Source organism: Candoia aspera, chromosome 2 (genome assembly GCF_035149785.1).
Source record: "Candoia aspera isolate rCanAsp1 chromosome 2, rCanAsp1.hap2, whole genome shotgun sequence".
NCBI classification, from domain to species: domain Eukaryota; kingdom Metazoa; phylum Chordata; class Lepidosauria; order Squamata; family Boidae; genus Candoia; species Candoia aspera.
The window spans coordinates 202973114-202997510 of NC_086154.1; the positions used below are offsets into that span (position 1 = coordinate 202973114).

Below are 24397 nucleotides of genomic sequence, written 5' to 3' on the forward strand. Positions count from 1 at the left end.
GTGCCTAAGGCAGGACTAGAACTCACGGTCTCCCAGTTTCTAGCCTGATGTCTTAACCACTACACCCAACCGACTCACACATGTACGTACATACATACATACATACATACATACAATACATTCTGTGAGTTTGAAGTTGCTTTGTTTGCTTTTCTCTTTATGTAGCAGCTCAGCTCCCTCTTTACAGCAACAACCTGCATTTACCTAAAAAGTGAAATCTTCCAGAGAGCTGGAAGATGTAAGGGATCCCTAGAGCAATATTTAGTTATGCATAGATAAACTGTTATTAAAAGCAAATATCTCCCAAATTAATACTTGAAACAGTTCTTTTCATTTCTGCAAAGCCTGTGTTATTCCTGTGTCCTACAGTTTAAATATACTCTGTGTGTGTGTGTTTATAGATATATGCACGCATGCAGATGCATACTTATATATAAATTATAGTAGCAGTACAACATAACCATTCAGAGATTATTGAAAAAAATCAGAAAAACATTTTACACTGAACAGTGTGTTTGTTGTCCCGAGCAGCTATCAGTCAATGAAGCAAAAGAGCAACAGGAGCTGAAAACATTGCTGCGCTGGCACCGTCTTATGGATGAAGTACGGAACTCAGAACGGGATCTGCAGGTGTTAAGGTATAGTTCAGACTGCTTGCTCTGTCTGGGTCTTCCCCTTCCGGGTCGTTTTTCCTCTGAAAACCAAGCATGTCCAAATGATTAGATTAAATAATCGCATTTTTTTCAAAGAGATATTGGAAAATTTGAATGGGCCAAAGTGATGTAGGAGCAGTGAAGACAAACTAAAGAAAACTAATCAGGAATGCAGTGTGGTGTAACTCAGTGGGATTTATTTCTGATTAAATAAGTATAGGTTTTGGCTGTAAATTGCTATTGGAATCACAAAAAGAAACAAAACAGTCTTAAATGTTGATCCCAGAAAAGAATAAAATATTTCCTTTCTCACATAACTTTTCTGATTGGAGGAATCTCAAATTCTGTTGGAGTTCAGGTGTGGAGCTTGCTGTTTACTGAAGAATATAGAGTTACGGCATCATACTGATTTACTGCTTACCATTTCATAGAATACCAAGTGAGAATATTCAAATGTGAGGGACTTATTTAAAGAATACTTTTAACAAAGAAATATCCTGGTTGGTTTTAATTTTTTTTTTCTTTTAGCCTAAAGTTCCTTTCTTAAATGTGAATTTCATTGGTTGGTTCTAAAACATACTGTCTTCATTATTTATAATTAAATGCAGACTTGAAGCTAGATTTGGCACCACAGTTTACCTGCGTTTATGGGCAAAGTATTAAAAGTATAAACCCCTGTCTATGAAGTTGTACGGAGAAGTGGTTAATTCACGGTTGGCTTTGCTTGTGTTTTATTGTTCCATAAAATGTCTCCAGCCCTCCAATAACATGCATAGTTATGCATGGAATTCAGATTGGAGTATACTGCTATTCATGTATTTATGTGAAATGCTTCACAGACGGTTGCAGCCGAGATCACTAGTCTAGACAATTGTGTATGGGAATTCTATGTGCAGAGCAGGACTTTATTCTGAAACAATATACCCCAGTGTTTCTCAACCTTGGCAGCTTTCAGATGTGTGGACTCCAACTCCCAGAATTCTGAAAGCTGCCAAGGTTGAGAAACACTGGTTTACCCACTGAAATTCATTCCATGTTGGTTTTTGAACTACCCCATTTGAAAATTAAACTTGTCATACAATCTGCAGGGAACCCGTTATAAGCTTATTGGTAGGGCTGTCCTGCACTTCACATTCAAAGGGGAAAAGTGTTTTTTTTCCTAGGATTGGGGATGCTGTTGGAAAGGGCAGCCAGGCAACCCCAGAAAAGATGCAGCTGTTTTAAGGAAGCAGCATACAGTCAAGAAGAGCTAGATGAGTGTCCCTCATCTTTCAACGGAAGCTCCTTTTTGCCTTCCGTTCTAAAGTGCTAGACAGCCCTGATGAAACCAGCTTCAAAGATGAGATGCCGGGGAGCTTCTAGAGTCCCGTTTTATATACTGTAGTTCCAAACGTAAAAGAGCTGGACATTAATCCTGAGATTCTATTAGCTGATACAACTTCCAAACTCAGAGCCAAGAACTGATATGCAACACACACACTCCTTTACTCTGAGGCTTTTAGGAAGGTTTAAAAGATTATTCTCACCCCTTCCTCTTTTTTAAAAATCTTTCTTAGTTAAATTAGGGCTCAAAGAGAGTGACTAGACCAAAATAATGTCATCATTGGGATTTCAAAGCTTTCTACTTTTAACATATTTCTGCTACAGTAGCTGTCCTAAGAGCCTTCCACTGTGTCCAGCCACTGTTTGTCCTTCATGTTGGCTGTTGAAGCATTCCAGGTGTACATGTGAGAGTTCCTGAAAGCATGAATCTAAGTTCAGCAAGAATTAGTGAAGCAGGTTTTATAATTATAATAGAAAGGAGATTGATTTACAGGAAATCCATTACATTTATAGGTCAAATCTAGAACCTAGCTAGCTACATCCTACAAGGAGGAGAGTCCAAGAGCATGTGCTCTGTGGGAGTGTGAAGGCAGAAGGAAGTCACCCATGCTGGCTGGGGAATTCTGGGAGTTGAACTCCACACCTCTTAAATTTGCTGAGGTTGAGAAACACTGTCTTAGACAAAGAGTAGGCAGAGTGATAATGAATGAGAGGCACAGGTGAATCCTTAACCTTCTATCTACACTGTACATCCCAATGTGACTATAATAATAGTCTTAGCATTCAGTTCTCATGTTCCCAAGAGTGCCATTTGATAATAGGTGTGGATAGAAGGGGCAGCCTTATCATTAGCCTCCACTCAGCTGCTGATTGACAGGGTGGCTGGTGGTTGTTGCTTTTGTTTTGTTGTTTATTCATTCAGTCGCTTCCGACTCTTCGTGACTTCATGGACCAGCCCACGCCAGAGCTTCCTGTCGGTCGTCAACACCCCCAGATCCCCCAGGGACGAGTCCATCACCTCTAGAATATCATCCATCCATCTTGCCCTTGGTCGGCCCCTCTTCCTTTTGCCTTCCACTCTCCCTAGCATCAGCATCTTCTCCAGGGTGTCCTGTCTTCTCATTATGTGGCCAAAGTATTTCAGTTTTGCCTTTAATATCATTCCCTCAAGTGAGCCGTCTGGCTTTATTTCCTGGAGGATGGACTGGTTTGATCTTCTTGCAGTCCAAGGCACTCTCAGAATTTTCCTCCAACACCACAATTCAAAAGCATCTATCTTCCTTCTCTCAGCCTTCCTCATGGTCCAGCTCTCACAGCCATATGTTACTACTGGGAATACCATTGCTTTAACTATGTGGACCTTTGTTGTCAGTGTGATGTCTCTGCTCTTAACTATTTTATCGAGATTTGTCATTGCTCTTCTTCCAAGGATGTTGCTTTTGTTACTATTTATTTATTTATTTATTTGTGTGTGTGTGTGTGTGTGTGTGGCTTGCTGCGTTAGAGGCCTAACTGGACATTTGCTTCTGCCTTGTCCAGGTGCTTGGAAGCTATGAAGGTATGGATGGGAGAAAAGAAGCTAAAGTTGAATCCTAGCAAGAAGGAGTTTGTGCATTGAGGCTCTTTGTCTGCACCAGTAGTGTCCCTTGAGGAAGAATCACTGCCCCTGAAGGAGCAGGTCCACAATTTGGGGGTCCTCCTGGACTCTCAGCTGCTGCTAGAAGAGCAGGTAGAAGCCATGGCCATGGGGATCTTTGTCCAGCTGCAACTGGTGTGCCACTTGCAGCCTTACCTGGGTCAGAAGGACCTTGCTTCAGTGACTCATGCCCTTGTCAGCCCTTGCTTAGATTCCTGTGACGTGCTTTATAAGAGGCTGTCTTTGAATACCACTTGGAAACTCTGGGCCTCAGTTGTGCTGAGGCCTAGAGGTGCTGCTTCTCAGTAGTTGTGCCAGCCCTCTGGAATGACCTCTTGATGTGGTCCTACTTTGATTGCCTTCCAGAGGCAGCTAAAAATGCAGTTGTTCCAGGGGTTATTTTGGACATGATGCTATCATGCTGATATATTGATAGCTGATGGATTATCACACTAGGATGGTAATTTTTACTGTGATTAGATGGCTTAAATTGTATTAATTATCAGCGTTACTTGTGTATTGTGAATCATTTTGGTTCTGATTAATTCTTCTTATTTTTTTTAACTTTATTGGGATTTTTGCTTGTTTATTGATTGTATGCCATCCACAGTCACAATTGTTCAAGTTGTGTGGCCATATAAATTTCGTAGATAGAAAAAATATCATAAAAGGGGGTCCAACTTAGTTCATCTTCTGAAAGCAGGGAGGTCTAAAAAAATGTATCAAAGAAAGTTTAATGAGGGAGAAGGCAGTTTTTTAAGGTCCTAAGAATTGAAATGTTAAAAACAACGTTTTCAATTGTGTCTAATAATTGGAAAGGAACCAGTGTCACTTTTCTACCTAGTGGGCTCCTTGCTCTACCAGGTTTTATTTGTGTATTATCTTAATATATGTCATGCAATCAAACTTGCTGGAAAAGGCAGTTAGGCTCAGAATGGTTAGCAGTAAAAGGAAACGAGGCCAACCAAAACATGGTGGCTAGACACCATCAAAGCCAACACCAGCCAGAACATAAAACAACTAAAGTAAGCCATACAAGATTGGAAAATGTGGAGAAAGCTGGTCCATAGAATCTCCGAGAATTGGACATGATTGAATGGATAGCATCATTATCATCTTAATATATTTTAATTTCAGAGAAGCATTTGATATCCTGTGACATTCTAATTATTAAAATAGTGAAGTGGAAGTTGAATAAGGTGGATCCATAACTGGATCAAAAACTATATTAAAAAAGTGTTCACCAAATTCCTAGTCAAATGAGAGAGGAGAATTGAAAAGTTGTTATAGGATTTAGTCTGGGGACCTGTACTCTTCAACATTTAAGTAATGTATTTGGTGATGAGATAGAAGGAATGTTTATCAGATTCAACACAACATTTGATTGGTTAGCCACTACTCTAAATTAAAAAGTATCTTGATCAATTAAACAAATGTATTGAATATAACAGAATAGAGTTTAACAGAGAGAAATGCAAAATTCTTACCTTGGAAAAAAGTTATCAAATGCCAGGTATAGAATGGCAGATACCTAGCTTGGTAAAAAAGTAAGTGCTAGCTTGGTTAAAAAAAAAAAAAGTGAAACAATTTTAGAATTGTGATCTAATGTGAATGCAGGGAAATATAGCTGCAACACCCCCACCCCAAATACAGTTTTTGGCTGTATCAGTAAATGCAATGAAAGTTTAGTTTTAAACCACAGGAAATAATACTTCATTCTGAATAGTCAGACCACTCACCTCAAGTATTGCTCAGTTCTGGGCACTACCCAATTAGGATAGATTCAGACAAGTAGGAAGTGATTCAAAATAAGCAACAAAGATGATCAATGGATTTGAAATAAAAAACGGATTGGGAAAACTAAGTTCATTTACCTTTGGAACAAAAAGGTTTGAGGGGAACATATAATAGAACTCTTCTCGTACTCAAATGATCTCACACTGAAGAAAGCTGTGTCACGTCCTATTTTTACCATGTCCTATTACAGAAACCAAAACCAGAAAATAAGTTTTAAGTGGTAAAAAGACAGATTCTGATTAAATGCTAGATTCCTAACAGAGCAGTTTAACAGAGAATGAGTGGACACCCCACCTATGGATATTAATTACGAAATGTTCAAGTGGAAGATGGACAGCCATCTTGTGCTGATGCTTTAGTTTGGATTCCTGAATGGAGCTGGACTTGATAGCTTTATGTCCCCTTTCAACTCAATTACATTTAATTTGTGATTCTTTAAACCACATTTCAGCTACTTTAAGAAATAAGATGAAGCTCATATAATAATATATCACAAAGAAAGATTTCTGTTCATCCCCTTTCCTTTCCAGTGAGGTTCTCTTAGAGTGTAACCTGCCATTCATGACAGCTTTTTAAATAAGTTCAATTCTAATGGCATTTTTCAACTATTAAAACTTGTGATGTATTGCCACATAAATGTAGAAAATAGAACATAAAACCAACATTCAGCTGCTATTTATGCTGGAAACTGTACAGAGAAAGGAAACAAAGTAGATAAAGGGATTGGAGCAACTCCCAGTATCAAAAAACAATTGAGATAAGCTAAGATCATTTGGTGTAATTTATTGGTTAATAAATATAACAAAGAATTAAATGGACTGCTGCTGTTTCCTTGTTTGCAAAAGAACAAGTGGTCTATTTTTAAAACAAAACTATGGATCAAATATTTAAGCAAGCTGATTTTTGTATTATTTTAATCAACCACTTGAATTCAAGCAAAAACTGGAGAAAAATAAAACTTGAAGGATATATTATTTTCTAATTTCATAATTCACTATTTAATTTATGTCAGATTTCAAGAAGGATTTAAGAAAAAATGTTAAGTGATTTTTTAAACAATATATTATATTCAATCATTCATAATGAACTAAGGATATACTGGAAAATGATAACCTCCTTGACATTTTAAGATGCCTTGTTTAGTCATTTGTGCTTTACACTTTTATTCTTTTTATCTGGTTTCTATTTGTGCTTGTTTATATATTTTGTTTTGAAAGTTAAAAAAAGAAAAAGAAATGTTGAGGATGCCCCACGCTTCAAGCAAGGATACATCAACACTGATTAAACAGTATTTTAACCAGTTAAAAACAAGAATAATTTTAGTACAGTTCTTGTTTGCTGACCATGCTATCCATTATGCCACTGATTTCTGTAGGTCATTCTGTGATTTGACCTATATACTTAATCAATACATAGCAATTTTTTTTTTACCCTTTCCTCACAGACAGACCAGTAGTCCCTTTGACAGCAATGGAGTAATCAACAAAATGTATCAGGAAGGAATATGTTAGCTGTTAAAACCTTAATCCATTAATGTATTGAATTTTGAGATCAAGTACTGATTTGTGTGTGTTTTAATAATATGTGTCCATGGATGGATGGACAGATAGGTAACTTGTTTGGTCTTAAAATGGCCTGGGCTGTTCATATACTGTAGTCTTATCTAGATACGGAAAAAGGGCTATTCCATATATTTCTTCTAAATAGCTTTTTGTGGCCATGCAGCTTGTACTGGCAAAGAGCATCTGCCTAATTGCCCAGATACTGCCAGTATCATGAGAATTAAGTTTCTCAGCTTCAGCCTCCCTTCATCTAATATTTGGTATATAGAAACCAGCTTTCATGAGAACTTACATAAATTCGTTCTTATAGCAAGTTGTTATTTGAACCGAAACAGAACAAGGCTGCATAATCTGTTAAGGAGGGTTTAAATCTATGCTGTAAACAGAAGGTTTTAGGCACTGTCCAGAATCTAATGATATGGCTAGTATAAAAATGCTGTAAATGAATGAATTTCTCGCAGAGCTACAGTGAGTGACCATTAATTGATAAAGAATCTAATCAATAGGAACTGGTAGAGGGTACTGCAGTCCTCCTGAATGAAGATTTGGAGGCCAAAACATAGTGTGTCTTTTTTTTTAAAGGAGGGGGATTATAAAATAGAAGAAAAGTAAGGGAAAACTTGGCACATTTTAAGCATATTAGACATGAATGAAATAAGTTATTTACTTTGACAGGTACGGTCTTATGAGCTACTATAGTGAAGTTTGGATAAGAGCAATCAAAATGTGTAGCTTTTCCCCATCTAGAATATTTCCATCTCTTCTCATTTCCCTTTGCTATGATGTGACGATCCTGTCTGTGTAGCATGTCTTAGCAGAATGCCACATGATATGATGTCATGTCTGGGAGAGAGTTAAGTAACTTCACACCAGCTTAACTTGGCTATTGATTCAATGTCAGCTGTCTATTTGGCCATATATGTAATGTTACACTAGAAAATGGCATTGTTGCACTACTTTTCCATGAACAGTCCCATGATTCAAATATTACACTGTTCCTGTTTTTAATCAGGTGTTTCGATAATGAGGTTTTATAAAATATCATAAATATATTTCCGTCACTTTGCCTAAAATGATGTTATTATTTTGTACCCTTTTAGGCCAAACAAAGAGAAAACTGGCAGGGTGACTGAATCTGGTTCCTCTATAATCAAACATGGCCTTAATGCAGAAAAAAACTTCATGCAAGTTCACTACCTAAAGGTCAGAATGCTTAAAGCTACTATTGCAACCCAAATGTTTTATAAATGGAAATGTAAAGTACTGATAGTACATTTTCAAAGCCCTAGAATATCTTATATGAACCTGTTCAGATTTTGTGATTTGATATGGCATGGTGGATTTATCATGTGGTCATACGTGAATTCACAAATGCAGGTATATGCATCTGCACAATATGCCTTCAGAACTTTTCTAAAGCTTAGAGAGCCTATGGGAAGGAGCCATATTTCCATGCAATATATATTCCATTCAATACATAATGCAAACCTGCAATTTCCTGTGGTTCCTTCAGTACTATAGTGATCCTTGGAAATGATCAGGAAGATTGACTACTTAGAGAAACCAAGTTATAGATAAGATTTGTCTCTTTATCATGGTCTCTGTGAATCCCACAAAGAGTCTAGTAGCACGTGTTACCTGGACATGGGCTTACACTCTCCAGATTAGTTTCACACATGCAGCATTATGTTGGGAGTGAACATCTAACTGGCATTGTTTTATGAATGTGGAATGTTGGGTCCAGGTTACAGTCATGCTTGCTTCTTTCAGTGAATTATGCTAAAGCATAGCATAGAAGATTTAAGGCAACCGTTGTAAAATGGCCCTGACTATGCTTAGATCAGGGAAGATCAACCAGCTCATAGAATAAAGTTCTAGCAGCAACAACCTAGCAGGGGATATACTGAGAGGAAATAGAAAACATATGAAGTGCTTGGAGTCCTTAGAAAAAGGTACCATTTGTTGAAGACAAAAGGCTTCAAAAGATACACCTCCAAACTGTTTACTATTCTCTCCAGGAGGCAGACAGATCACTGAAGGAAATCAGAAAAATAATATGTTGGTTCAAGTGTATCTCTGATACATTTTAGGTAGAAAGGAGCCACCCTTGTGTAAGATGACATCATTTTTATGAAAAGTAAGGTATATGGCAGCCAATCCAAGAGCAGCCAATTTACCAGTTCTTCTGGTAGAAGTAATAGCAACTAAGTACACAGTTTTTCAAGTGAGCCAATGCATGGGGCAAGCAGCCAGCAATTCAAACAGATTCATAATCAACACTGAGAGAACTAGAGATTAAGCTCCAGATCAACATAAAATGTTCAGCAGGTAGATGTGTATGTAACAAATTCCTGAAAAAGCACCTCTCTCTCGTATGTGAGAAAATTGACCCATTGCTTGACCATTCGAGGGATGCTGAAAGGTTGAAAGGAGAAGGTTTTTCCTCCTTCAGACAGGGTAGGAAAGCAAAGCCAAGTCTAATAGTATTGGATGTCTGGAATGAGATATATTAAAGACCTAAAGTCAGTGTAACATTCTGTTTGATATTTTGTCTTCACTGTGTTAAACGAAAAGCTAACAGAATCTTTTCACATAAAAGCTCATTTGATCAGTTATATTTTACAAAAATTTTAATGTATGATGCCTGAGGAGAGATCTTACTTCATGAATACAGTACTTGTTTGATTAATGAAACTGAATGGATCTGAAACCCATTGGACAGGGAATGCAACTGCTTTAAGAAAAGCAAACAGGAACTGAGTTCACATTTCTGTGTGTTCTGAAGCATCTTTTTGGAACTGAATCTGAAGCATGATACTGTGTGTGTGTGTATGAGAGATCAGAGTAGAGCTCGACGATATCTACAAACTCTAGAACGGGTCTGCACAATGTGCAGCCTGCCAAGCAGCCTTATACAGCCCACCAACGTTTTTTGAAAAGTAGTGAATTTAGACTCGCCACCGCCACCACCAGCTCCAGTGCTTCTGCTCTGCCACTAGTCACAGAACAGCTCAACAGCGGCACTCCAGGTATTTCTTTGCAGCCCACAAGGATTTTTAATTCATCAGTGTGGCCCTTTCTCCTTGACAGTTCTGCAGGCCTGCTCTAGAAGCATTATTGCTGATACAGATACCCCTTTGTGTGAATTGTAAAGGCCACAATCAAGGACCACAAGAAGTGTTAGGAAGAGGACTTCTGTATGCAATCTCTTCTGTTTAATACATTCCCAAAATATGTCTAATTCTTTTTGTTTTAGAGGATTGTATCCATAGTTTGATAATACTATTGTACTGTGTAATATCAGTTTATCATCTCATGACTTTATAATTGTCTAACTGCTCTTGACTGAATAATAATTTAATAATATTTCATTGGTTTTCTGCTAATCGTTTTAGGAACCATCTTGTAAGTATGGGTACTGTGGAAATATAGCCCAGAACCCAAAACAATAAAATAAAATAAAATAAAGAAATAAGAAGTGATAGGGTGTAGGTTTCCATTGCAATTATTTGTTGGCCAAATGAGGTTCAAGGCAATGCCATGAAAGATAATGAATATATGTTGACATTTTGTTAGTCATGCTGCTAACTTTAGAGCAGATATGAAACTGAAAAGTGCCCTGTCTTGGTTGCTTCTAGGGTTATTTTTTGCTTCGGTCTTTCACAGAAAAAATTGGAGAAGCTGCATATTTTGCTTTTTTAAGAAAATACGTGTGGGCATTTCATGGACAACTGATACTCTCCCAGGTATTTGTGCATGTTGTTTTCTTAGTGAAGGCATAAGAGAAGATTATATAGTATGTATGTGATCTTCAGCAATATCCTTATGCACTGCAAAGAGGACAGGGTCAGCAGAATGAGACTTCAGTTTCTAAAAACTTTAGCATTATATATCAAAATTCGGATAGTGTGCAAATAGGCCTTGTTGTAATATCTAACTAATCTCTAATGGAATTCGCTGAAATGAAATGAGATAGAAACTTGGAATTCCAGTTTCTATCTCCTATACTCTTGCTCAGGTCTATTATATATTATGATACTGAAGTAGAATGGTTGTAGAGATGCTAAAACACAGGTCCAAACAGGGCAACAATAAGTGAAAAATTGCAAAAATGAAGGAATTTGTTTTTAAAGCAGAACCATTGAAATTAAGATTTAACAGTCAACCAGAAATATAAAGCAAGAGCATCTTAGAAAGTTGTTGTGCAAAGATCTTTTCTTTTCTTTGATGTTTGGAAATATTACAGCCCACATTCGGATGAGCAGGGATCAGTGCCAGACAAACTATCAGGCAGAAAACTCTAATCAAGGAACCACCAAAGAGGAAACTACACTCCCACCAAAACTGGCAGGGCAAGCTACTACATATAAACAGGCAGCAAACCGAACACTCACTGGCATTGATGATGTTACCTACGCGGGTAATGCAGGCAAACAACTAAGCTCAGAGAGCACCAATACCTCCATAGTATGCAGTTACTCTGTCCTTCCACTCATTTCTGGATTTCTTCTGGTAAGAGAAGAAGCCTACAAATCAAGGAACACATCATCACTTGGAACTTACATAAAATTCTGTGTACAAGGCAGGTGATTGCACAATAAAAACCTTCTCTGGAATTACCCAACAATTTTTCTGAACATGGGTTGCTCAACATTATAGTGATAACAATGCTTAGATTATTTTAGGCCTCAACCATAAATGTTTTCTTAACAGTAAATCTCAGAGAGTTAAATGTGCTCATTTCTTGCTAAGTAAGATTCAGTTGCAACTTTAGAAAAGTGTGGTACCACAATATAGCTATACACCAGCTAACACCACGCATGATTTCTGTTATGTGAACAGTATTGGAGAGGTAAGAGATTTCAGTTTGTTTCACTTAGCTCTGCTAGCCTGATATTAAATCAATTTGGTTAGCAAATTACATAAATATTGCAAAACATTGGAAGATCTCAGCTCATAAGGCTATTAGTCATTGTACTAAGATCATGTTACAATGGAGATGCTAATCCGCTAGTCATCTTCTTTTTGCCCAGCAGCCTGCTGTGAAATCTGGTTTATAAATTCCCCAGCTGTTCTCTGCCCATATGAAATATTTCATTCTTGCTCTTACCCTAGAGGCAAATGTTTACAAATCAGATTTTAAAGCTGATACCTAATAATCTATTTTTTTAGTTATTTTGATGTAAGAATATTTTCTTACTCGAGATTTCTTATACAGTACTCTTAATAGGAGATTGGAGTTGTGACATATGGTCTTGAAGTCCCAGATTCCACATGTTGATATCACAAAAAACAGTGGAACAAAATCTAGTTAAGAGTGAGGAAGGCAATATTCCCATATCTTCCTTCCCTCTTTTCATCCTAACACTCATCTAATTGTACCAGAATTTTGCGAGTTAAACTTTTGATTCATGGTGCTTTCAGACAGTATGTTTACACAGACTTAGATTTTTGTGAGCATGCAGTTTATATATCTCTGTCATAGAGAGACTGCATTTTTTCACTTATCCTGAGATATGTTGCAAGATGAGATTAAAGACAGGTAACCATTTTGTGGCCACAGGCAGCACTTTTAATACTATTTTTGGCAGCTAGGCACTGCAAAGGGTGGGGCAATTACCTCATACACATGGGTGGGACAAGTTCGTTTTTGTTTTATTTTTTAGCTAAAGTGCACCATGCTTATCCAAACAAGTTGGCAGGAATCTGTGTCAGGATTTTCAGTCACTGACCACTAGATTTGTGGCAAACGATACAAACTCATTCCTGCTTTGCACTAACAGAACAGGATATATGAACTCTGCTGCAAATAACAGGTTTTCTATCTAAATACGTATATGATATTTTAAGCAAATATGAGATACTGAATAAATAAAAGTATTGCGACATTTTAATGTTTTTTTAAAAAAATGGGACGGATTCCTGCCATTTAAGAGCATGAAGATGACAGTATAATATCTAAAGAATAAATAATTCTCACATTCTGAATACTAGCCTTGTTTCTAGCAGCATTTGTAGTATTTTTCTCAGGTTTGAGCCACAGGTGCAAGGAAATGACTTCACATGTGAAGCATTAATCAGTTTGCTTTTCTCCCTTCGTTTTGACTGCATGCTCAGTTATATTTTTAATAGTAGTTTTTGTTTATTTTAGTGGAGTAGAAAGTAAGTCTGGAACTTTTACGGCAGGATTTAAAAAAAAAAAAATTAGGTTCATTCTGGTTCCTGTGAGAGAATCCACTGAATAATATTTTTGATGAAATTTGTGTAATAAATGGAGTGCTGGTAACTATAAATACATAGAAATGAATTTGACATGCTGATTCCACTAGTGTAATTAAGGCTGATGTGTAGTTTGGTGATGAAAAATGGATACCTTGTGAAACCAATTCTTTGCCAAGCTTAATATTTTCATTATGACATCTGGTCAAATAAGGAAATAAATGTAACTTTGAGCTGCTAAATGTGTATATTAGCTAATTAATTTGTACCTAATGTCACTGATACATTTTTAAAAATCGTTTTATCATGTTTTAATATTTTTAAAAATCTAATTCATGCTGGTTTGTGTGCTCATATAAAGTACTTTTCTACTGTATGGATTTTTGTGTAATGGTGTTTCAGAAGACGCATTCATAAACTTGAGCATATGTTAGGATTCTGTTATGTTCAAATATAATTAGGTTTGGTCTGAGTATTATAGAACTCAGATCCTGTGGATATTTTTGCTATTTTGAAGGAATTCAAAAAAATTTTTACCAGGTAAAAAGTTTATGATATAATTGCATTTGTATTTCATTTTATGTTATGTGGTTGGTTTGGAGAACCTTTCATTATATTCCAGTTTCTGGTTTCTCCAACAGTCTGTCAAAAGGACTGTATATAGTAGTGTATTTTGTCCATTAAAAAAATGAACGGAGAATGCATGTAAAAATCTTGTGTAATTACCAACCAGCTAGATTTTATATAAATAAAATGTTGACATCATTTATATCTTTAACAGTCAGCACTATCTGACTGATTTTCTTCAAAATGTATTAACAAATTAAAAATAATTATAATACAGTTCAGCAGTAGTCCAATTTGGAAAATTTTATACTGTTCTCTAAAACATTGCAGCACCTTTATGTAACCGAAGATACAGTACGGAGTACAGAAGCGCAGAACTGCACAGACGGAAGGATGCTTTCCTTAATAATAGAAGTAATCAGGGATAGGGAAGTTATACCCCTACTCTAATGGAATCCTCAAATGCATGTCTGTATTTTATATTTTAAAAGTGAAAAAGATGCCGTTTGTGAACCGTACACACAACTTAAGTATCTAGAAGGCCAGCCTCTTCTCTGTTTTTAAAATAGTAACCCTTGAACCCTTGAAATATAACTACATAATACAGTGGAATTTATAGCAAAAGATTGACCTGTGGGAGTGCTGTTATGCAATGTTCTAGCCAGGTGCCATTTTCCATTTTGTAGGATACTCCACTTTTTCCACCCAGTTCTTCTCTTTTTCAATAGCCATTCAGCATTCCCTTGATCTGAGCATGTGAACACTTTCTAATGAGATGTTGGTGTTTTTGTCTCTTCATATACATTCTATAACATTTTTATTTGTATTTCTGCAATTGTTTGGTTTATCCTGAGCCTATGGTTGTTCCCCACTTGTCTTTGGATGATATTGAATTTATCGGATAAGTACTATGCAAGTTTACATCTAAAGATCAGAAACAGGGGAAATGTTTTATAAGATGTTTTATATATTAACTTATATATAAATATAAACACAGAAACATATAGAATTATAGTTAACTGTACATATAGTTATATTTACATCGCTAGACTTATAGTTGCATTTAATCTTCTTAACTTTTTTATTGCCAGTCAGTATTTGGTGACTACTCTAAATGGATTATGAGAGGGTATGGAGATATAACATATAGACCTTGTATTTGAGCAAGATAGTTGTTAGAACTTGACATTCCTCATATCTGCTTTTATTATATGTGGCTTAGAGTTTCATTAGCATGTCTACTGTTTATGAATAATCAAAATCAAATGAATGGTCATAAAAATGTTGCTATGTGTGTTTGTTATGTAAAATAACAACATTTTGTTATTTTTATCCAGGAATTTCTTCATTTATTATTGGAAGAGTTCCCCCAGCTAAAAGGGTATGTGAAAATGAGTCTGAAAGTCATGCTTTTATTTATTTTCTTATTTATTTATTTATACCTTGTATGTAAAACTTCCAAGTACTTTGGTGCAGTAATGCATTAAAGTTGCAGCTCTGCAGCCAATTACCTTATACTCCTAAAATACCAAGAAACTAGTACTGTAGTTATGAATGAAATTGAAATTGAGTGTTTGGTAATTATTGGTTAAATTATAGCATGCTTATAAAAGAAGAAAAATACAAGAAAAGAAAAACCATAGAAAGAAGTTTAAGGTCTCATGAGATTAGAGTTTAGGTTTTTGAGTTCAAAAGCAGTTCTAAATTCAACTGAAATAAATTATCTAATTGACTTAGATGAGTAGATTTTGTTTGTGATAAACCCTATCTTTTCATTTGTAAAAAGGGGGAAGAGTTTCCCAAGTGTCAGTAAGAAAAAAAAATGTGGAAGCCCAATGCATTACAGAAAATTCTTTGTCAAGAGCACTGTGCTTACCTGGTAAAACATTTTTGGTTGAAGGACACTAATGTCCTTGACAGAGGAATTTCCTGAAACATATTGGGCTTCCACATATTTTTTTCCCTAAATAACACTTGGGATACTTCCCGATTTTTTTGGCTTTGCTTTGTTTTCAGTGTCTGCCCTGCTTTTTCTGTCTTTGTTGCAAAGCCTTGCCATTTTCTTTGTAACAGAAGAGGTATTTTATGGCTTGGTATGTGAATACATTGTGCTCAAGTATGGTATCAAGTTTATTTCTACTAGTGATCTGCTTGAACTGTATTGTGGAAGGTTTCAGTGGATTGTCTTTCTTTCTAAAAAACGGTGGGGTGGTATTTCTAATTTTCTTGGTTAAATCAATTTGTTTCAGTCAGATGTACTTAGGATCTGTGTATAATCTTAACTGTCTTTCCCTTTTCTAAATTTTATCAATTAAGATTTTATAAAAACTAGGAAGCTAATTTCTGCCTAAGAATGTGGCAAGAATATGTTAATTTCCAGTAAATATATTGTAAATTATATTTTTTCTCCCTTCAGAAAAAATGGGCAGGATTTCAGTTCTATTTATTTTATAGCCAGCCATACAGTATGCTGCCAGAATTATGAATAGTGAGAAGATAGTGATGCCAAAAATAATACAGATCGTCCTTGACGTACAACCATTCATTCAGCGACCATTTGAAGTTGCAATGGCACTGAATGAATGGTGGTTACGACCGGTCCACGGAGTTCCAGCCATCCCAGCACCCCCACAGTCATGTGATCGCAGTCTAGGAGGTTGGCAACTCATTGGCACTTACAACCAGTTGCCAAATGCCCTGCAATCACAATCGCCATTTGCAACCTTCCATGCTGGCTTCCCCAGAAAGTCAAAGGGGAAGCTGGCAGGGAAGATAGCAAGTCACTGGGGTGTCTCCCCCACCTGCACACCCTCCTCCAGCCCCTCTGTGCTCACACCATGCTGGTGACTCACCCCCCCCTCACGCATCCTCCCTGACCCATGCCACATCCCTGCACACACTCCCCAACCCATGCAGTGCCCCTTGCACACCCCCTCACATCCTCGTGCACCATCCCCAACCCTCCCTCACACCCTCATGCACCATTCCCATGCTTTGCTGCGCCTCTCACACACCGTCCCTGACACTCCCCTATACCCCTGCATACCCCTTGCTCCCTTCCCCAGCAGCAGCAGCCACTTACCTGCCTGCAGGCCTGGGACTTGCAACTTCCTGCCACTTCTCCACTGACTTTGGTTGTGGGAAGCAGGCAGGAAGTTGCCTTGCCTAACAACTGTGGGGTTCAGTTAACGACGGCAACCAGGACTGCAGCGATTGCCATTGTTAAGCAAAGCAGTCACACTTTACGACCACATCACTTAGCGATGGAAAGTCCAGTCCCAATTGTCATTATATAAAGTATGCTCTCGTCTATACTTATAAGTCTGACAATCAGGTTTTTCTATTAATTACAAAATAAATTTCAATTCTTAACATAATATAGGAGAAGAGTAGAGCTTTGTCTTTGTAAAATGAAATATGTTAATAATGATTAATGGTGGAAATTATTTGGATTTAATTATATACAGTAATTCTTTGACCTAAAAGAAGATTTAGATTTAAGGTTATTTCTCCCCATCATAAAAGTAGTTTTTTTTGTCACAGAACAATTTTCTTTTGAAATCAAATAATATTTCAGAAGCACTTTAGGTTACGATATAGGTGTCTCTTGTTTAAAATGGAACACAAAATGTTCCTTATGCAAGCTTAAGCAACTTTTGGGGGACTCAACTAACATATTTATTCAGTTAACCTAATATTGTAGCTTTGAAATGTGTTTTTCTTCATACAAACCATTCCCAGTTTTTTATATTAAGCAGTCATTTATGACCATTTTGAAACACTTAATAGTATGGATATGAACTTTTGCCAAACTTTTTTCCAAAATGCATAGTTTAACATTGTGTTTCAAGCAATGAAAGCAATGGCTTTCTATTTATGGTGTAATATGTAGTCCACAATAATACTTTTATGTCATGAGAGCCTTTAATGTAGAAGCTCATTAAATAATTTTATGTCTTCATTTGACATGAAATATTTCTTCTAATATTGGTATGTATATTAAAGGGATATCTAGGGATTACAAATGTTATATGACAGACATTTTTCTATTAGTGTCTTCCATTGCTAAACAAGATCAAGCTGGGTTCACATCAAGCTTTGTTTCTCCAAATAGAAAAATTAAAAGAAAAAACAAATTAAAATCCTTTTGTTTCTAATAGTACAGATTCTTGAAACTGACAAAAGGCATTGACTTATATTTGTTATGCAGATAACAAATATAAAAACATTCAGGAAGTAGCAATCTAAGCTAAAAGATTCTGAAATTGATGACATGAAAACTGTCCAGTCTAAAGCTTAAGCAATGAGGATTTGAGAAGATGTGGCCTTGTTAATTTTTTAAACAGCCATTTGTCCAGTCTTTCTGACAGTTACAATGCCTGACCCTTAAGTGAGTAGTCAAATGCTGCACAGTTGGACATATGGAGGTTGTAAAAGTTACGATCAGGAGAACAGAGAAAGGGCTAAGTTGAAAGTATTGGTAAGATTTAGAGAATGTCACTCCCTTTTAAATTACTTAGAAAATTGGGGGTCTTCATCAAGTCCAAATGAAAAGTAGCTTTAGGGAAGTTGTACAATATCTGAAAGCATCATTTCATTTGAATGGAAAATTCCAAGGCTGTGGCCTCAGAAGGGAGACTAATTCTCCAATTTAATCAGGGCAGACGTGGGAAAATGAATGAAACAGTAACTGAAGAGAAACTAAATGGATGAGAAAATAAGAAATGGAAAACAAAATGAATGGAACTGCCTGAAACAAGATGAAAAAGAAATCAAATACGCATCCCTAACAGATAATATTAGTTGCTCAACTTTCCATTGGATTTAAAAATGAACAAAATGGATTAATAGTTATTTCTATACGATTTGTACAGTGTATTAGCTTCTTTTGTGTGTGTGTGTGGATTGGTGTGAAACTTTTAAGGAGCACGACTTTAATGGAATGAGATAGCATTTGATTCATAATCACATCTGCTTTCCATAATAAATACTGTGTACATCAGAACGTGAGCATGAATTTATAAGATGCCATTGTTTTGATCTTTATTTTAAAATATAATGTTCAAGTTATGTTCCTGTTGTGTATAATTGCCCTAAAACAGATATCCTGTGAAAATAGCTCAGTGGGAGCTAGTTCAAAATTTGCTACAAATATCAGTAACACAACACTCATTCCATAGCAAAGAAATTATGGGATCCTACTTTATAAGTTATGTAGTTAAATTATCTTACTAATTTTATTTAAATATCTTAACAAGTACTGGACACTAGCACAAATTTGGATTACCCTCTATATTAATGGTGCATAATATTGGGTCAGGAATCAGGAGCCTTTGAATACTGGAGGCTGTAGTCTGGTAAGAGGGTAGACCAAGACAAATAGTGGACAGGACCAGGACCAGGACCAAAACAAATGTAATGTAATTGAATGTAAAATATAAATTAAATTAAATGTAGTTAATTAAATCTGATCAATTGGATTATTTTTCATATACTACTTTTTCCCTGTTATCGTGTTAAAAAATTGCAACTTTTGGAAAAGATTAGGTCAGTGGTACAGATTATATACCTCTGCTCTTAACGTACTTTCATTTATACAGTTATTCATCTCCAGACAAACAATTTCTAGAGTTCTGAATTTTGAATTCTGTTTATAGTTGAAATATTGTATTTAATATCTTTCATTATGGAAATAAAACCCTGCATTATCTAGGCACTGTATATGCTGTTCTGTTTTGGGGTTTAAAGTATATTAGGGTGGATGCAGTGTTTTGTCATCCTATCGCATTACTAAATGATTGTCATGTTGCAGTTGTCCTTTGTTTGAAACTATTTGACTATTTTCAGCTAATTACAATATCCTGCAAATATGTAGTCTCAGGTTTACAGAATAGATTATTTCATAAAGGATGATGCTTTGTTGGCAAAATCTTTTAAAGGTTTAACTATTTCACCAAAAGTATTGTCCTCTTGCTGCATCAGACTAATGGCAAAAATAAGTGTGTGGGAAAATGCTAAATTTGTAAACAAATTTTAAAGCCCATCTGCTTTGGGTTAAAAAAAGGGTTGGACCAATTCATGGAAGTCATGGGGATCAAAGGCTATTAGCCTTGATGGCAGTGTGACTGCCTCTGAAGGCCATCTGCTGGGAGACTAGTGGGCTTCCTTGTGCAGTTGGCTGGGCACTGTGAGAACAGACTGCTGGACTAGATGGGCCAAGGGTCTGATCCAACAGGGCAGTGCTTTTGTTCTTACGTTTGACATTCTACCAAATGCCTTTTAATTTTAGCTTGTCTTATTATCTAAATATTTATGAAGAGTTTAAGGTATTTGGTCTGCTAAACATCTTTAAGAGAGATACAGAATTGAGTTGCTTTAGATATTTTCATAGTTTCACTGCTGTGTCTTGGTCCCTATAATTAAACTTCCATTTCATTTCATTTCATTTCATTTCATTTCATTTCATTTCATTTGTATGATGCTCAATCCTGAAAACGCTGAGTGGCTAACAAACCAAAACATCATAAAAATGAATCCCTTCAAAAAACAGTAAATAAACCCACCCATAATAAAGCAAACACAGTATTAAAATTATGGAAAAAGAAAATATATAAATCATGCCAAATTCACATCTTCAATCATAGCATGTCCTTCTCCTATGTTAGATGGAACAGTTAGGCCTTCGTTGCTCTCCTGTAACCCAGAAAGAAAGGAAGCCAATGTAGTAATGTTTTTAAGGTGAACATGTATGAATGCTACATAGGAGAAGGATATGAAACCTTGTATTAGGGAATTTTAAATAACTGGAATTCCCCGTTCATTGTATGGTTTAGTAAGAAAGTATGAAGAAAATACAAAAACTGTGAAAATTAATAAGCTGTCAAGAAGACTAAATGCCACTATTCTGTTTTTTATATATGTTATAGTGTATGTGTGTATATATAGTTTATTTGTGTGTATGGGGGGATATACACACACACAGTACACACACACAAACACACACTAAAAGTTCATTATTTTTTTATTTGCTTGGAAGGTATGGTCTGGCAATTGAAAACATTTTCCAGAAGTGGCTTGACTGCTCAGGAATACCCAAGGTAAATGCAGATGTTTGTTTTGAATAGAATCCTGTGTATGAATCTGCTGAACATGTTGTTCAAATTACTGTTTCTACTATAACAGATATGGCATGAAATAAAATCTCAGTTTTAATGACAACCAGTTTATGTTGTTATAAAATGCACATATGGGAATCAATTTTTATCAACTGCAGGTTCCATTTTCTGTTTTCCTCAAAGAGATGCTGCCAAGGGGAAAAATCTCTTAAACCTTATTTTATTACTAAGGATACTGCTCACTGGAAATTGTATTATTAAGGAATCTTAGTGACACTTCACTTTTTTTTTTTAATGGAAAGTATGTTTTGTGAAAGCCTCGTGTGGCGCAGAGTGGTAGGCAGCAGTATTTCAACCGAAACTCTCCCCATGACCCGAGTTTGATCGCAGCGCAAGCTGGATTCTCGGATAGCCGGCTCAGGTCGACTCAGCCTTCCATCCTTCCGAGGTTGGTAAAATGAGTACCCAGCTTGCTGGGGAAGGTGACAACTGGGAAAGGCAATGGCAAACCACCCCGCTATAGTCTGCCAAGAAAACAGCGAAAGTGGCGTCCCCCCAAAGGGTCTGACATGACTCGGTGCTTGCACAGGGGCCTTCCACCTTTTTTCACGTTTTGTGAATTATTACAGATGAAGTAAAACACTGTCACAAATTATTAATTTTATTTATCAACTTTTTAATGTTTAGCAAGACTGATTTATAAGATTTCACACTTGTTAGGATTGTGCTAGGAACAGAATGTTTTGTGAAAAGAAAAGAGGAAAAAAAGATGATTCTTTAAAATATTTATTTAATTTTTAAGTGTAGCGATATCCTTCACGGAGAAATAGAAGGTGGTATTTATATTACACAGGTTACTCAACCCAAGATAAACAATGGTGGTGAAGAAATCATCCTCCCAGTGACCCATTTGGCAATTGCACATTCTATCTATGATTCATATATTTAATTGCCACATCCAGTTATCTGGAAATGTCAGATATTTCAGTGATAGAGACAATAAGTAAATCTGAATTTACTTACTGTCTCTAGCATATTTACATCATTATCTACCAGAGGTCCTTCTTGTAGATTGCATCTACACTATATTCTCCAGACATCCAGAATCTGGTGCCCCTGGAATGTTGACCTTCAATCTCTGTAATCTCCAGTCTGTTTGTTTAGCACAGGCAAAATTGGCAGAAACCAAGAATAGATTAATCCAGCAGCGAGTCATAGAACCAGTCTGCCATTCCATATCTTATGAATCTTATGAATCTGAAGGAGCAAATGTTTTTACCCATAGTGCATGAGCAAATTCCTTTTTTTTAGTTATTTTCCTGTCACGCCCACTCACAGCAGTTCAAATAACTGGAATACAAACAACACTGTTAACGCTGAAAACAGTTTGATGTCATGATAGGAGAGGGCATTACTTTAATAAATATTTTTCAAATTCCCTTTTGAAGGAATGTTTAGGAAATCAGCTTTATAAAAGAATGTCCCCTCCCTCCCCATAGCAACAAGCCTGTCTTTTCACTGGATCATAGTCAGATTTTCCAGTGTGTTACATTATATATATATGCTGAAGGATAGACATTTGTGTAGACACAAAAGATTGCAGGGGAGCATTTTCCTGAAACTCGTTGAGTCTGGGTTAAATAAGGTCAACTGCATTGTGCTGTTGATTTTGCTGTTTATCAGTTCAGGATGTACAGCAGCTTAAGAGGTGACTCACCACAGGACTGGAGAGCTTTTCACCTTCTATTAGGTTAATAATGATTTAATGTCAGCAACTCCAGACTGAGTTTAAATAACACCACAACTTTAGAAACAGCTGATTTTAGAATACGAAAGGACCTATTAAGTAATGATGTGGTCATGTCCTTTCTAACACTGTGTAAAAATATACTTCCAGGTTCTTGCTATTGTTCCTGTCTGTTTTGAAACATTTCAAGAGCAATGTCATCTATGATTTGTTTGAACTATGATTCTCTATTGCTGAACAAAGCTTTTCATGGTCAACATACATTTTTCTTTAGTCATCTATTTAGTACTACCCGACCCAAGGTAATGAATAAGGTAAAATTCTGCACTCTATGCTTACTTTACTCATCCTTCAGTTGTTTAAACAAGTAACAATCTTTCCCTATAACAATATATACACTTCACAAAATTATGTATTTTGGTTGGTCTATGTTTTCTCCTGCCTTTGCCATATTTTAACAACTTATCAGTACACAATGGTTTTGTTTGTTTCTTTTCTATATACATATGTTGGGCTTTACTTTTTCCTACCTTCCCCTGTTGTTATATCCATGATCCAACATACCATATGAGGTTTTCTTTTCCTTCCACATGCTTTCACTTTGAAATTGTACTTTGGATTTGTTGCTCTTTTTCTCTCATTTTTATGGAGATCCATCTGATGGTAGCTTTAGCCTTTTCCTTCCAAGTTTTTTTTAAAATATATCTATAATCTCCAGGACTGAGGCAATATTTTTGTAATGAATTATATAGCGAAGCACTAGTAAAGTGTCCTGTAGTTTAAATGGATCACTTCTTCACAACTTCATACCGCTTTGCTATTAGTCCAAGTTGAAAAATTAAAGATTGATTATCTTCAGATTTACTTCTTAAATAGCCAGATTAAATTGTCCTAACATCAGCTTTTGTTGTGTGAGAGATGGAAAGTTTCAATGATTAATTTCCTCTCTTTTTATTTTTCTCCTTGAAGGCAGAATAGGTGTAGTGTAGTACTACAGCTCCAAAGAGACATTGCAGCAGACAAGCAGTGGGAGGACTTAGAGAAGAGTGGGAAGAGAGGCAAAATGGAGAACTGAGGTCTCAAAGTGTCATGTAATAAAGAGTTTTTAATTGCAACTTACTTTGGAGTCTGTGTGTTCTAAGAAAGAACACAACAATAGCAGTTTAAATAATGAAAAGGAAGATAATCTGAGACCTTCATTCTTGGAGCTGTCTCTCTTATTTGAGGGGGAAGGGGTTACCTGGAGAAGGCCCTGGAATATAACCTTGGGTCTTAGTGGGTAAATATGGTAAAGAGAGATATTTCTTCAGTTAATCTGATCCATTTGGGGTGAATTCATAAAAGATTTTCCTTTTCTTCTTGAACTATAGCAATAGAGTTAAAAAAAATGCTTTGGGGCATCCAGGTTCCAGGGCTCTGTCATGAATACTATATATCCCTTTCCCAGAACAAGTTCAGTATTGTTTGTGAATTTTCTGTCATTTTGCAGAACCATTTTCAGATGATCCAGATGTTATTGCAGTCTAAGACTTGGCAAGGCTTGTTATAAGTACTTCAATCGTACTAATTTTTGTCTTTTTATTGATTCTTATTTTTGTTAAACAAACATTCCTATTTAGAATATCCTTGTCTGGGATTTTGGTCATCATCCCAAAGTATTATGAATTAATTTCAAGGTGATTAGCAATATTAAATTATTATAGAATATAATAAAATCAGGTTAGACAAACTTCATATTTAATCATTTTTATATCATAGCTACAGTGCTTAAATGAAGA

At 36.1% G+C, this 24397-nt stretch overlaps 1 protein-coding gene across 1 annotated transcript in view; it reads left to right on the plus strand.

Moving 5' to 3' along the window:
• AOPEP (aminopeptidase O (putative)) overlaps positions 1-24397 on the plus strand; it is a 204867-nt gene that overhangs the window by 75524 nt on the left and 104946 nt on the right. The window contains exons 6-10 of the mRNA XM_063295213.1: positions 532-638; positions 8072-8174; positions 10610-10717; positions 15095-15138; positions 20794-20854. Coding sequence (XP_063151283.1) covers positions 532-638; positions 8072-8174; positions 10610-10717; positions 15095-15138; positions 20794-20854 — 423 coding nt within the window. The remainder of the gene's footprint in view (positions 1-531; positions 639-8071; positions 8175-10609; positions 10718-15094; positions 15139-20793; positions 20855-24397) is intronic.